A 14,394-nucleotide genomic window follows, 5' to 3' on the forward strand; every position below is an offset into this window, starting at 1 on the left:
ATATTGTCAGGAGGGACCAGTCACTGGAGAAGGATATCTCATGTTTGGTAAGGTGGAGGGTCAGAGAAAAAAAAAAGGAAGACCCCCAGCAAGATGGATTGGCAAAATGGCAGCATCAATGGGTTCAAGTGTGGCAACAATTGTGAGGTTGGCCCAGGACTTGGCAGTGTTTCATTCTATTGTACATAGGATTGCTATTAGTCTGTACTAGCTTGCTGGCACCTAACAACAACAACATTGTTACTAAGTTCTGTTGAGTCAGTTCTGACTCATAGCTGAGGAGTGGCTGATGAGGTTGAACTGCCAATCTTGTGGTTCAAGCCAACCTTGTGGTCTAGTGCTTTATCCCACAGTGTCATAGGTATATGGATTTACTTTTGGGACTTTAATTTTGTTTCACTGGTCTATGTGTCTGTCATTGTATCAGTTACCAGATGTTTTGACTCCCATGGCTGAAACTGGGAAATGTGAGGCCACCTTATTTCTTTAGTAGTGCTTAGCTAATCTAAGGTATCCTTTCCTTTCAGTATCAAATTAGTGATTAGTATTTCCACTTCTTTAATGAATATTGATGGAATCTGGATGAGGATGGCATTGTATCTATAGATTACTTTGGGTATTATTGACATTTTTACAATGTTGTCTGGGAGCATGGTGTGTTCTCCTATTTATGTAGGTCGTGTTGGTTTCTTGAAATAGTGTTTTGGAGGGGTTTTTTTTATTATATGTCTTTTGTATCTCTGGTTAGATTTATTCCTAAGTATTTAATCTTTTGGGTGACTATTGCCAATGATAGTGTTTTCCTGATTTCCTTTTCAGAGTTCTCTTCATTAATGTAAGGAGTTTTTACTATATCGATCTTGTACCCTGCCACTTAGCTGAATAATCTCTTTAGTATTTCTTATAATTTTGGTCAAATACCCTTAATTTGTGTTTATCTGGGAATGTCCCAATTTCACCATTATATTTGAAAGATACACTATTATTAATTAAAAGAAGTCCTGGTGATGTCATGGGTTTTCCAGTTTTTTATTCTGGTCACTTGCTTGAGCCATTTTGCCCTGTTTCTTTGTGTAATTTGAAGTTACCTGAGACATTGTAGTGTTAAGTTGTATATATTTGTTGATTGCATGTTGGTTTGTTTCATCCTAATTTTTTGATATTGTTTTGATACATCTGGGTCAGTGGGATAGGTGTGCCACTCTGGTTAATGGTTTGGCAGCACTGGGGCACCCATCACCTGTTTCTCAATGGATAGGTATTAGGTGGGGGTATGGGCATAGGTCTTTGTTCCCTGGTTGCGTACAACAGGTGAGGATGGCCTGGGTAGGTGTTGGTTACCACCATCGGTCATTGGTCTGGCAGTAACGGAGTGTGTATTGCCACTTGTCCAGCCAGTGGAGTGGGAGTTGTAGTGGATGGCTAGTGGGGATGTGGTCATCACCTCCCACCAAATGGGGCAAAGAAAAGAAGGGAGGGAAGAAAGACCTCAAAGGTGGCAGGCACACAGCATGTGATCTATAAGAGGGTGTGCCGTTGACTATGGAGGCAGAGGATTTCTCCGTGTGATATATGAGAGCTTGTTACAGGCTGCCTGAGAGCAGAGTGGCAGGGGCTACTGAGGAGTAGAGGCAGGCTGGACAGACCAGACGGACTTCTGGGCAGGGGAAGGGCAGCAAGGAGAGGCACTATATGCTGCCATGCAGGTAGGGGTGAGGGACCACTCCTCTGTCATTGGGAAGATGTTGGGGAGGAGTGGGATGACACACTCCTTTGGTTGCTGGGCACTTCCATTGGCACTGGTACACTCCTGGTTTCTGCCCAGAGTCCTGCCTCTCCAGCTGCCACCCTGCAGGCTTTCCCGTCCATGTGAATCCCTAACACAAATAGTGAGGGACCACTACTGGTAAATGGTTCCTTCCCTATTTACTGACTCCTTCCCTGCCCTGTGGTTGCCCGAGTCTGAAATTCTCACCCACTTTTCCAGACTTTCATTCTGAAGATCTAGCTTGTGTTCTGCTCACATTGCTTCGCTCCATATTTGTCTGTTGTGTCTCTGTCTTATCGAGCATACTGTGAACTTGCCTCCTATGTTCCTCACCCAGGAATGCTGCTTGAAATGTTTGAAACTGGACACACTGTGGTGGGCCAGTTGGCAAGACATCTCTACTCCATAACTCTCCTCATTCTTTGCTTCATTCTATTTCTTCTAATCAGGTTTGATCTAATTTCTGATCCTTCCATTTGATGCTCAGGGTTCCTGGACTATCATCTTAATCTGTTTCCCTTGGTTTCCTGGGCCTTTGTTGTAGAGGGAGTATCTGACTAGGTCACCATCTTAGCACCATCGCTTAGATAACTTTTTAACTTAATATTTTAATTCAATGTTTCAAGATCAAAGTGGCAGAATAGATGACTCTCTTCTTGACTTTTTGTCTGTATGTAACATTGCAGTTCCATTCATTTTAAGATCTGGAATACAAATGTGGTTCTGGCCTTTCCCTTTCATTGTCAAATGTCTTGTCCAAATCAGACTTGTTTTAATAGAATTAAATGGATGCCTCAAAAAGCAGGTGCTGGGTATGTAGGGAAACATTGCAACTGTTTGACAAGAGAACAACACAGTATGGGTAGGAGTCTCATTAATATCCCATACATTATAGTCAAGCATCATTCAGGGAGGTAAGTATAATCTTGCTGGAACTATCTAAGAAACTGCTTTAACTGATCATTATTATCAACTCTTTAGAATTGGACTTTTGCTTTCATATTGTTGCTTATATTATAAGGGCAACAGAATACATTATTCAGAGAAAACCTTTATTATTTTTTTTTTTTTCTTTTAGAGGGAAAATGATCCCATCTGATCTTGAAAGAAGGATTCTTGAAGCCAAACAGAAAGTAAGTGTCTGGGGTAGGGTTGTACAGAGCTGGGAATACATGCATGGAGGCTTCAAAAACTTCATGAAAAACGGTATTGAAAGATAATGTAATTTTTCCACAAACTTTTGAAGCCACCTCATACTTCTATTCCAACAGTAAAGAAATGCACTCTGGTTTTATTTTTTAAATAGCATTCAAACCCCATTCTCCCACCTTTCAAGAGAACGTGGAGTTTTTCCATCCTATCATTTATTTCTCTGAGTTACAGACTTGGCTTTATTCAATCTAAGCTGCTGAATAAATAATAATATATATAGAGATAGTGTAAGAGTTTCCAAAGCATTGTCTTCCTTGTATGTTGAAGTTTAGCATTAAACAAACACACATTTGAAAGATAATTTTCACAAGTTGCAAATACCCCAATGCTAATCAGTTTGTGAGTCACTAATGTATACTTTTGTTTTTTTCTTTTTTTGAAAGTATTTCCTGCATAAACACATAACTGATAAGATTGGCTTTCCAAATACCTTATTTTACAGGAGGCAATTCAGTTACTGTTTTTTGAAGTAACAATTTCTGCAGACCTGTTAAAGGTTTCCACAAGAACTCATTAACATCCTTGGATGTTTAGAACACTGCGTGTAACTTTCAGCGGCTATAACCTGCAGTTCCTGGTTCTGTGGCATCACACGTGTACTTTATTATTATAAACTCAGGAATAATTCTTTTTATATTCTTTCTACAAAGTGACAGTAGAAGAAAGTTTCCCTGGTTCTTATACTGAAACTACTTCTAGTAAAATAAACCACAAAATTAAATCTTTGCTGCCACCTAAAGACTCTTCCTGTAACATCAACATGTTGAATTCTGAGCTATACCTTAAATATATTCATCATCCTGTCTGTGGAATTTTTCTGCCTTCTTTCAGTATCAGCCTATAGTTTCAATCAGTTTTCATTTCTCCATGGCCATATAGACTGAAGACTATTGAGAAGGATAAAAGCCACCGCAAATTATGTTGCTTCATATGAACCCTCCCCACTAAGACTCCAAGTAAAGTAACAGGATTTTCCAACAAATTAGTACAATGGGATGGTCAGAGTTCTTTCTTTTTGTTCTCTTGCCCGTTTATTCTATGGGATTTATTAAGCTCAGATTCACTGTTATGAATCAGGAAGACTAGACAGTTTGCAAAGGTGTAGAGGAAGGCCTGGAATCTACCTAGAACATAGAAATGATTGTTGTTGTTTTAAGTGCCATTGAGTCGGTTCTGACTTATAGGGTTTCTATGGAGTGGCTGGTGACCTTGAACTGCTGACCTTGAAGTTCAAACTGACCTTGCAGTCCAGTGCAGTGCCACATCAGGACTCCATGGACACCAAAAAGCTTACCTTTGGGTGTCAGAACCTCCAAAGTGGACTGGAGAACTCAGGTCCTGGAAAGTGAACACAGATTCTACCAAGCTCCAAGACCCAAAACCAAACCATTGTACCATCAAGTTGATTCCAACTCATGACAATCCCATGTGCCCATAGTGTTTTCTTGGCTATAATTTTAACGGAGGCAGATCACCAAGCCTTTTGTCTGTGACACCTCTGGGTGGGTTCTGATCACCAACTTTTAGGGTAGCATTTGAACACAAACCATTTACACCACCTAGGGTGTCAATAAATTTCCTAATCATTCACAAAAATGCAGATGAGTATGGTAAGAGGGAAATTTCCATTGTTGTCATCAAATTTTAAAAAGAATCCTTGAAATACTGCTGTTTTACATTTTGGGGGCTTTCTCCTTTGTGTAGGGATTTGTTCCTTTCCTTGTGAGTGCCACTGCTGGAACCACCGTGTATGGAGCATTTGATCCCCTCTTAGCTGTTGCCGACATTTGCAAAAAATATAAGATCTGGATGCATGTAGATGTAAGTATCCCACTAAGGGCTGGCCATTAAAATGTTATTGTACATTTTTTCATCTAATGCTCACAGAATGATTTTTTTTTCTTCCTTTTTTTACTTTATGGACTAATTTCCAGAATGGTACTATTTAAGCTTTTAAGCAGAAACAAAGTAGCACACAACTCACAGGACATTCACAGGCAGCAGATGGAGGCTGATTATTCCTTAATGTCCCCAGCATATTTTTATTTCTATGACCGCTTAGATCTCAACTCATTGAGCTGTAAACATCCCTGAAGGAATACAGACTACATATACATACATTCACATACTTGCAGATATTACCTTCTTGCAAGAATAATCAGAAAATCTATACAGGAAAGTTAGAGGTTCAAAATCTCAGGTTCAACTCAGATATTTGTATGTTTAAAGATGAAAATAGATTTGATAATGTGCTAGGAAATCAACTCAATTTCTAATCATCGATGAATTTGATCAGCTGAAAGAAAGGCTGTAGTTAAGAAGTTTTGAAGCTAGTCTCACTAAAAAATAATGGAAGTGTACCCAGTGTGGCACTGTAGGATTAGCACTGGACTGTACATCAAAAGGTCGGCAGTTCAAATCCACCAGCTGCTACTCAGAAACCCTATACAGGATCACTATGAGTCAGATCTGACTTGACAGCACTTAACAACAATACCCCCGAATCTTTTTAAATTATAAAAATACATCCATTTTTAGAACAATGAATTGAATAGATTTAGATCCGTGTGTTTCAAAGATCGGTTGCAATCTGCAAACTGTTGGTTAACAATCTGTGAAGGGATAAGGACTTGGGCTAAACCATCACTAAGCACAGTGTTTGGTTTAGTTGACTTTTTTCTTTACAAGACTTTCTTAGTGAAGAAAGGCATCAGCTGATTTACATTTTGTTACAAATTCATATGTTGCTGTGGGCTAGCACTTTGGGTAGCACTGGTTTAGATCACTTCAGCCTTATAATAAGTAAGTACTCAGACCAACTTAATTCCCCTCTCTGTAGAAGCAGAAAATTACAGGCTAAGCTAGGTAAATTTCCATTTATCCTAAAGTTATCCTGGAGTCCTGGTGTGGTGCTGTGGGTTAATGTGCTGGACTACAAAGTTGGTTTGAAAGGCAAGGTTAGCATTTCAAGCTAACCAGGCGTTCCTTGGAAACCCTATACAGAGTGTCTATGGATCAAAACGAAATCAACAGCACTTAACAACAACAACAACAAAGTTATCCTACATAGAAATTACCTATCTTCTTTTCCTCCCCTAATAGACAGTGTGACAGACAAACAGACACACTGTCTATTAGGGGAGGAAAAGAAGATAGGTAATTTCTATGTAGGATAACTTTGTTGTTGTTGTTGTTAAGTGCAAGGAGTTCTAGTAGCGTAGTGGATACGAATCGGACTGCGAACCGTAAGGTCAGCAGTTCGAAACTACCAGCGGTTCCGCGGGAGAAAGATGAGGCGTTCTGCTCCCGTAAAGATTAACAGCCTCGGAAACCCTGTGCAGGGTCACTATGAGTCGGAACCGACTCCACGGCACATAACAATAACAAAATAACAATAGACAGTGTGAGTGGTTGAATAGGCTACCAAGGAGACCCCTTCATTTTGTACGAGAAGATACTGGAGATACTGGAGATCCAAAAGTTGAATAAGTCAAGTACCATTAGTACTTAGTCCTCAGAACTGGAAAGCCTATTAAAATCTTGCTAGCGGATTCAGAGAGCTGATTACCTTAATAATTTAAAAAAAAACAAAATGTACACGACCTATGCCGACCGATGTTGTGATCTCTGTCCCAGACTTTCTACTTATTTGGAGCTGGGCAATCTTTTAACCGATCATATTAACTTTTGTTTGAAACATATCAAATTTACCACTCACTCTTATTAATGCTAATGTTTAATGTTTATACATTCTATAATTAAATTAGAAATGATCTTAAAGATATTACATATTTTGAAAATTGGATAACTTTTCAAAGTGTAAAAGAATTGAAATCACAAGAAAAAAAACACACAATTACACCTTAACAGGTGTTTTTTCTTTTAAAAATAATCCAATGTTCTTTTCACAGACAGAGTAAAGAATGTCAATATTTTCAAAATAGTCTTCATATTGACATCCTGTTTTCAAATTAAGTGTCCTGTTTGCTACCCCAATTCAAATCTTCACACTTGAATACAAATTTTTAAGGGGCCTGCTCTAATATTTCAACTAATTGACTAGCATGAATGTTTCCTGTCTGGTTTTTTTGAACAGAGAAATTATCTCGTGCAAAATTAAACATCAGTAAAATAGGGTCTTTCAGCTGGTCTCTCCCTCTGAAATCATCCAGATTCCTCAAAAAAGTTTTTCAACTTGGAAGCTGTTTAATAGGAACCAGCCCATTGTCTTTATCTTTAACTGTGGAGAATGTAACGTTTCTCATTCTGAGAACACAACTTTACTGCTTCTAAGGGTGATAGCTCTGATAGCGTAGTGGTTTACAAGTTGGGCTGTTAACTGCAAGGTCAGCAGTTTGAAACTACCGGCCATTCCATGGGAAAAAAAATGAGGCTTTCTGCTCCCATAAATATTTACAGCTTCAGAAGCCCTGTACATAGTCACTGTGAATTGGAACCAACTCCATAGGATGCTAGTGGAGTCCTGGTGTGGTACTGTGGGTTAATGCGCTAGACTGCAGTCTGTTTGAACTGCAAGATCAGCGGTTCAAACTCACTGACTATATGGTTCTCAGCCCAGTTTTTACCCTACAGAGCTGCTGTTCACCCAAGTAAATTATTTGTTGTTGTTCTGGTTAAGTGCCATCAAGACACTTCTGTCTCATAGTGACCCTGTATAGGGTTTTCAAACAGCGGCTGGTAGATTTGAACCATCCACCTTGCAGTTAGCTGTCCAGTGCTTATCCTACAGCACCACACCAGGAGTCTGGTAAGTTGTTTTGTTGTTTCATGCCACTGAGTAGGTTCCTGCTCATAGTGACCCTGTATAGGGTGGGTTTCCAAATGGCAACTGGTAGGTTTGAACTGCTGACCTTGAGGTTTGAACGCCAGTGCTAATCCTACAGCACCACACTAGGAGTCTAGCCATTTGCTTAGTGGTGTTGGTGGTGATGTGCTGTGGAGTCGGTTCCGACTCATAGTGATCCCGTATAGAGTTTCCAAGGCTATAGATCTTTATGAGAGCAGAAAGCCTCATATTTCACCTGCAGAACAGCTCATAGTTTCCAACTGATGATCATAAGATTAGCAGCCTGATTCATAATCACTGTGCTACCAGAGCTCCTTGGTAAGTTGCTTAAGGTCAAGGAAATTATTTTCACCCTGAAAAACACTGTGTCCTAGAAGACACCAAACACTAGAAATCTAGTCCATGAAAAACTGCTACCTTCTTCCCCTCGGAGACATCTTGGCCCAGTTTCTGTTTCAGGACAAGGAGAAAGGTTCATCGTCTTCTTTTTTCAGGCAGCTTGGGGCGGAGGATTACTGGTATCCCGGAAACACAAGTGGAAACTGAATGGCGTGGAAAGGTACACACATTTTTCTTATTAACAATGTGAAGTGTGAAAGCTAAATATGATAATCAAATCTCCACTCAATTTCCATGGACTCTTAGAATACAAGTGAGTCCACTTTGTACAATGCTGTGTGCATGGCTTTGTGCGTTCATTACAAGCTTGATTATTTGTAAACAACGAAAAGAAATTAAATCTCTTATCAATTGACCCAGGTGAAATTGCTCTCAAATAGAGACTCATTACTAGGGTTCATGGTTCACTGGCAGTCTCAGGAACGACCTTTCTGGGGCCGCTGACCCAACCACCAGAATTGTTTACAACTGTCAGGCAATCTACATTTTTTTCCATGGGGGAGAGTCTATAGCTTTCATGTTCTATAAAAGGTTAATACCCCACTGCCTTTATACAAACCAACAAATAATTTTGCAAAGCAAATAAACACACCAAAAATGTTGAAAAGTTGGGGTTTAATATGGCTAGTTTACTTCAAAGGAGACTTATTCATGATGACATGGTCTTGTGAGTTCATTCTTGTGATAATTTTTAAGAAAAGTGCTACACACACTGCAAAGCATAAAGTATTATTAGGTCCAAAGGAGGAGGTGGGGGAATTAAGGTACAGAATGCAAAATCACCTGAAACTTTGGTCAGAACGACATGCAGGGAGAGCTCAGAGATGCGGGTTCTCCCATCACATGGTGGCATGTCACTTCCAGTGGTATACTCTGACGCTCCAGGCAACTGAGAAACAAAATTCATCTGAGACTGCCAAATGCCCACTATGCCCTGCTAAGCAGACAGATACTGCCCAAGAAAAGTTCTTCCTCTGACTCTGACATCTTGGCACAATATCTATTTCTGGATGAGGAGAGATACTGATGAAGCTGGGAAGCATCTGTCAGCACTGGTTTTGCAGGGCAGCCAGGCCAGGCTTCAGGCTCACACCCAGAGAGTCCACGGGGCAAGAGGTGGGTGTTGAGGTTACTGTGGCAGAGTCAGGCACCCTGACTGTCATATTAGTGGAAAGAAGTCTTGGTAAGTGTCAGGATAGACCAGCAAGGCCCATGTTGGAATGTGACTCTTCCTGAGTCTCTGCTTAGGGTTGAAATCTGGCTTGGGTGTACCTAGATTAAGCCCCTAGACCTGCCCTGTTCTTATTTCAAGGTGTCCTTTTAGGTGTGGGTGGATGCAGGCTCTGGGCAGACATGAGCCCTCCCAGAGTGAGAGCATTCTGGACCTCTACTTCTGGTCGTTCTGGACTTTCCAGATCTATTTCCTTTCCGTCATAAAGGTCCATATGAAATCAGAAGCTTAGGGAGAGGCAATGAAAAAGTGAACAATTTAGAAGGTGCCATCTTAGATAATAGGAAGAATTAAATTCCTGGGTTTTTTGAGAGAAGGTTTTGCACACAGCACATTCTAAACTTTGAGTCACTTTCTGACTGGCACAAAAAGTGAGTGTCTGTTATTTTACCTTTAATGCCATTTATGACTCCAACTCTTGAAAACCACTGAGCACCCTCCACCAATGGTACTTAAAAGCTCACTAAATTACCTACCCTGAGTCTTGGAAAAATGAACACCCACATGCTTTTGCACTAAAGACTATTATTTGGGAGCAAAGCTCAGAACATTCACTCAGAACACAGAGTCCTCTAGTTGCTACAGTTCTTGAAACAGATCATAATTAAATCAGCAACATGAAATAATAAAAAATGAAGTCCACACAATGAATAGACTGCCAATCTTCTGCTTGAGGAGAACCCCCTTAACTGTCTGCATACCGGAGGGTATCTATTTGATCAACTTATTAGAAAGAGACCCATTTTCTTTACTGAATAAGATTGTAGGACCAATGGAAGTCTCACGGCATAATGTGAGGGAGCCTATCTTTGCTGTTGTTAAGTGCCATCGAGTTGGTTCCTACTCATAGTGACCCTTTATAAGGTTTCCGAGGAGTGCTGATGGGTTGAACCACTGACCTAGCAGTTAGCATTCCACTACTTATTCAATAGCACCACACTAAGACCCCAGGCCCAACTTTAGGGGGAAAAAATTGCCTCACTTGAGGATATTACATTTTCCTAAGTATTATGAACCAAAGTTCTTTGGAGAAAATCCATGGCCAATTATTGTTTCAAAATCTAGGATTATCCCCCAGTGGTCCCAGAGGATCCACAGAATGCTGTCCTCATATAATACTATGGTGCAAGCACACAGAGCCCTTTGGGAACCAACTAAATTCTCAGAGAACAACTCTTTTCCTTACTCAGACTGTCAGAATTTTAGAAGATGCACAGCAGAGCAGACTGTGTGTGCCAAGATACTCCAAGTATATTTCTATGTATTATAAATGGGTCCTTCTTTATTCCTCCTCATAGCAGGCTAGGAGTCCCTAGGTGATGCAGTTCAACTGTCAACTACTAGCCAAAGCTTCGTGGTTCAAAGCCACCTAGAGGTCTGATGATCTGTATCCAAAAGGTCATAACCTTGAAAACCCTATGGAGAGGTTCTACTGTACACACACGGGGCCACTATGAATTGGAATCCACTCGATGGCAACTAACAATGTTGCAGGTTACTGCTTCTCTATGTTCTGTTTCATGTTCAGGTGAAGTTTCCAGTGCAGGGTCTGCTGTACCAATTGCTGTGAGAATTCAGAAATTCAATTCATCAGTTACTAAACATCTGTTAGAGGCAAGCTCCAGCAGTAGGCCCAGTGAGGGCACAGAGACAATTGTGATATGAAGCCTGTCTTAATAGAATTTAGATTCTAGTAGGGAAGACAGACAATACTGGGTCAAAATTCAAGGCAGGAAGAAGTAAAGACTGAGACGAAAGAGAAGCGAACTGTGATTGGAGGGCACAGAGGTAGGAATGAATGGGCCTTTCTGAATAGGTCTATTAACAGAAGCTCCCACCAAGGTGGTGGAGTTGGCACTTAGTATCAGTGGATGGGGAGTCTTTATCCAGAAGCAAATGGAATAGGGGTATTCAAACAGAAGCAGCTTCATGAGCAGTAGCACCAAGGTTTGGAAGCACGCAGGTTCTGGAAGAAAACTCAGACTGGTTGGAATAGAAAATGAGATGGATGCAGGGGGCAATGGAGGCCGCTGCAGATGTTAGTGGAAAGTTAGTGAAAGTCCTGAAGGCCTGTCCTGTGAGTCTCGTCAGAAGACCAGCCTGCAGAGCAAATCGGAATCCCCTGGAGGTATTAGTTCTTGCCACATAAGTCCCTGAGCAGAGTATGGATGCTGTGTGAGCCATGTTGTTAGATGGGAGAGCAGTAAATTACTCGTGTATGTTGAGGAAAAGGAGTCCTGATGTGGTGCTGTAGTATAAGCACTAGACCTCAAGATGGGGTTTGAACTACAAGATCAGCGGTTCAAACTCACCAGCTGCTCCTCGGAACCGACTTGATGGCACTTAACAACAACATTGAGGGAAAAAAGACTGCAAACTGCCACTGTGAGATCCATAGCAGGTTTTTGAGGAGAAAAGTGATATTATTTCATCTGCATTTTAGAACGATAACTAGATTAGAGAGGAGATAGAAGCCAGGGCCTAATGAAAAGCTGTTATGAAAGTCCAAGCGCAGGAGGTAACAGGTACTGAAAATGTGAACAGGCACAGTTGCAGTGAATATGGAAATGGTGAATGAATACAGAGGACACAAAAAACAGAACTGTGAAGAATGCTATCAGGAGAATGGTAAAAAGAAGCAAAGATGGCACGGAGGTTTGGGGGCTAGATGCTTGAAGAAAATGGCTGCAGAGGCATAATAGAATGTATAGGCTAGCAGGGAGTGTGTGCCCAATATCACAAAGTCAGTAAATGACAGAAATGAAATCAATAGCAAGCAAGAATCAACTTTATTTAAAGGCACTGTAGGATAAGCACGGGACTGCTAACTGCAAAGTCAACAACTCAAACCCACCAGCTCCTCAGTGAGAAAAACAAGACTTTCTGCTTCTGACCACTCATATGTCGGTTTGTTGTACTGTGACGGCTTGTGTGCTGCTGTGATTCGGGAAGCTATGACACCGGTATTTTAAATACCAGCAGACTGACCTCTGGTGGACTGGTTTCAGCAGAGCTTCCAGACTAAAGCCGACTAGGAAGAAGAAGAGGCAAGCTACTTCTGAATGTTTAGCCACTGAGAAACCTTATCAATAGCAGTAGAACATTGTCAGCTGTAGTACTGAAAGATGAAGACATTATAAATAGCACCAGAATATTGTCAGATAGAGTGCCAGAAGATGAGCCCCTCAGGTTGAAAGGGACATACATATAACTGGGGAAGAGCTGCCTCCTCAAAGTAGTTGTTATTGTCAGGTGCCATTGAGTCAGAACCAACTCATAGTGACCCCATGCACAGCAGAACGAAACAATGTCCTATCCTGGGCCAACCTCACTACCACTGCCACACTTGAGTCCATCAATGATGCCACCTGGCCAACCCATCTCATTAGGGGTCTTTCTCTTTTTCTCTGACCCTCCACCCTACCCAGCATGACATCCTTCTCCAGTAACTGTTCCCTCCGGACAATATGTCCAAAGTATGAGAGACGAAGCTTAGCCATCCTGGCCTCCAAGGAGCACTCTGGCTGCACTTCTTCCAAAACAGATCTATTGGTTCTTTTGGCAGTCCATGGCACTTTCAGTATTCTCCTCCAACACCACAACTCAAAGGCATCAATTCTTCTACGATCTTCCTTATTCACTGTCCAGCTTTCGCATCCATATGAGGCTATTGAAAACACCATGGCCTGGGTCAGGCGCACCTTAGTCCTCAAGCTGACAGCTCTGCTCTTCAATACTTTAAAAAGTTCTTGTGCAGCAGATTTGCCCAATGCAATATGTCGTCTGATCTCTTGACTGCTGCTTCTGCGAGTATTGATAGTTGATCCAAGAAGAATGAAGTCCTTGACAACTTCAATCTTTTCTCCATTGATAAGAATGTTGTTTATTAGTCCAGTGGTGAGGATTTCGTTAACCATAATGACAAAATGGAGTAAAGCTCTCAGAACCTTCATTTGCTGATAGGGCACAACTCAAAATGAAGAGGAACCCCAGCAAACATCCATTAATAATGGGAATGTGGAATGTACAAAGTACGAATCTTGTAAAATTGGAATTTGTCAAAAATGAAATAGAACACATGAACTTCGATATCCTAGGTATATGTGAGCTCAAATGAACTGGTACTGGCTGGCCATTCGACTCAGACAATCACTTGGTTTATTATGCCAGATGACAGGCAGCTCCAGAAGATAAAGTCAAATATTAAAATGAGATGTGCGAGTCCTGGAGTTAGAAAACCATAAAGGAAGTACATGCTCAGCATATCTCAAGCTGAAAGAACTGAAGAAAGAAATCAAACCTTGACTTACAATATTGAAGGAGTCTATGAGCACAATAAAGAACTCTGGTAGCATAGTGGTTACGAATCGGGCTGCTAACCTCAAGGTCAGCAGTTCGAAACTACCAGCTGTTCCATGGGAGAAAGATGAGGGTTTCTGCTCCTGTAAAGATCTACAGCCTCAGAAACCCTGTACAGGGTCGCTATGAGTCAAAACCAACTCCACCACCATGAGCAAAATATTGAATAATGGAGAAGTATCAAAAGATGATGGAAAGTATACACTGAGTCACTGTACCAAAAAGCAATGGTTGATGTTCATCCATTTCAAGAAGTAGTATATTGTCAATAACTGATAATACTGAAGGAAGAAGTCCAACGTACACTGAAGGCATTGGTAAAAAACAAGGTGCCAGAAATTGATGGAATGCAAATTGAAAATGGAGGCGCTCACTCATCTATGCAAAAAAAAAATTTGGAAGACAGCTACCTGACCAACCAACTGGAAGAGGTCCACAATTGTACCCATCCCAAAGAAAGGAGATTCAAAGGAATGTAAAAATCACTGAGCATAATCATTAATGGCACATGCAAGTAAAAATTTCTCTAAAGATAATTTTAAAATGACTAAACAATACATTGACAGAGATTCAAATACCAGAAACTCAAGCTGGATTCAGATGAGGACATGTAACAAG

The 14,394-nt window shown here is 40.9% G+C and overlaps 1 protein-coding gene across 1 annotated transcript in view; it reads left to right on the forward strand.

Annotated features, from left to right (window-relative positions):
• The window catches only part of GAD2 (glutamate decarboxylase 2 (pancreatic islets and brain, 65kDa)), a 106,124-nt gene that overhangs the window by 56,534 nt on the left and 35,196 nt on the right, over nucleotides 1–14,394 (forward strand). Inside the window, exons 9-11 of the mRNA XM_006871656.1 lie at nucleotides 2,847–2,901; nucleotides 4,685–4,801; nucleotides 8,282–8,346. Of these exons, the coding sequence (XP_006871718.1) occupies nucleotides 2,847–2,901; nucleotides 4,685–4,801; nucleotides 8,282–8,346 (237 nt within the window). The remainder of the gene's footprint in view (nucleotides 1–2,846; nucleotides 2,902–4,684; nucleotides 4,802–8,281; nucleotides 8,347–14,394) is intronic.

The sequence above is a fragment of the Chrysochloris asiatica genome, unplaced genomic scaffold (assembly GCF_000296735.1).
Source record: "Chrysochloris asiatica unplaced genomic scaffold, ChrAsi1.0 scaffold00172, whole genome shotgun sequence".
In the NCBI taxonomy this organism is placed as follows: domain Eukaryota; kingdom Metazoa; phylum Chordata; class Mammalia; order Afrosoricida; family Chrysochloridae; genus Chrysochloris; species Chrysochloris asiatica.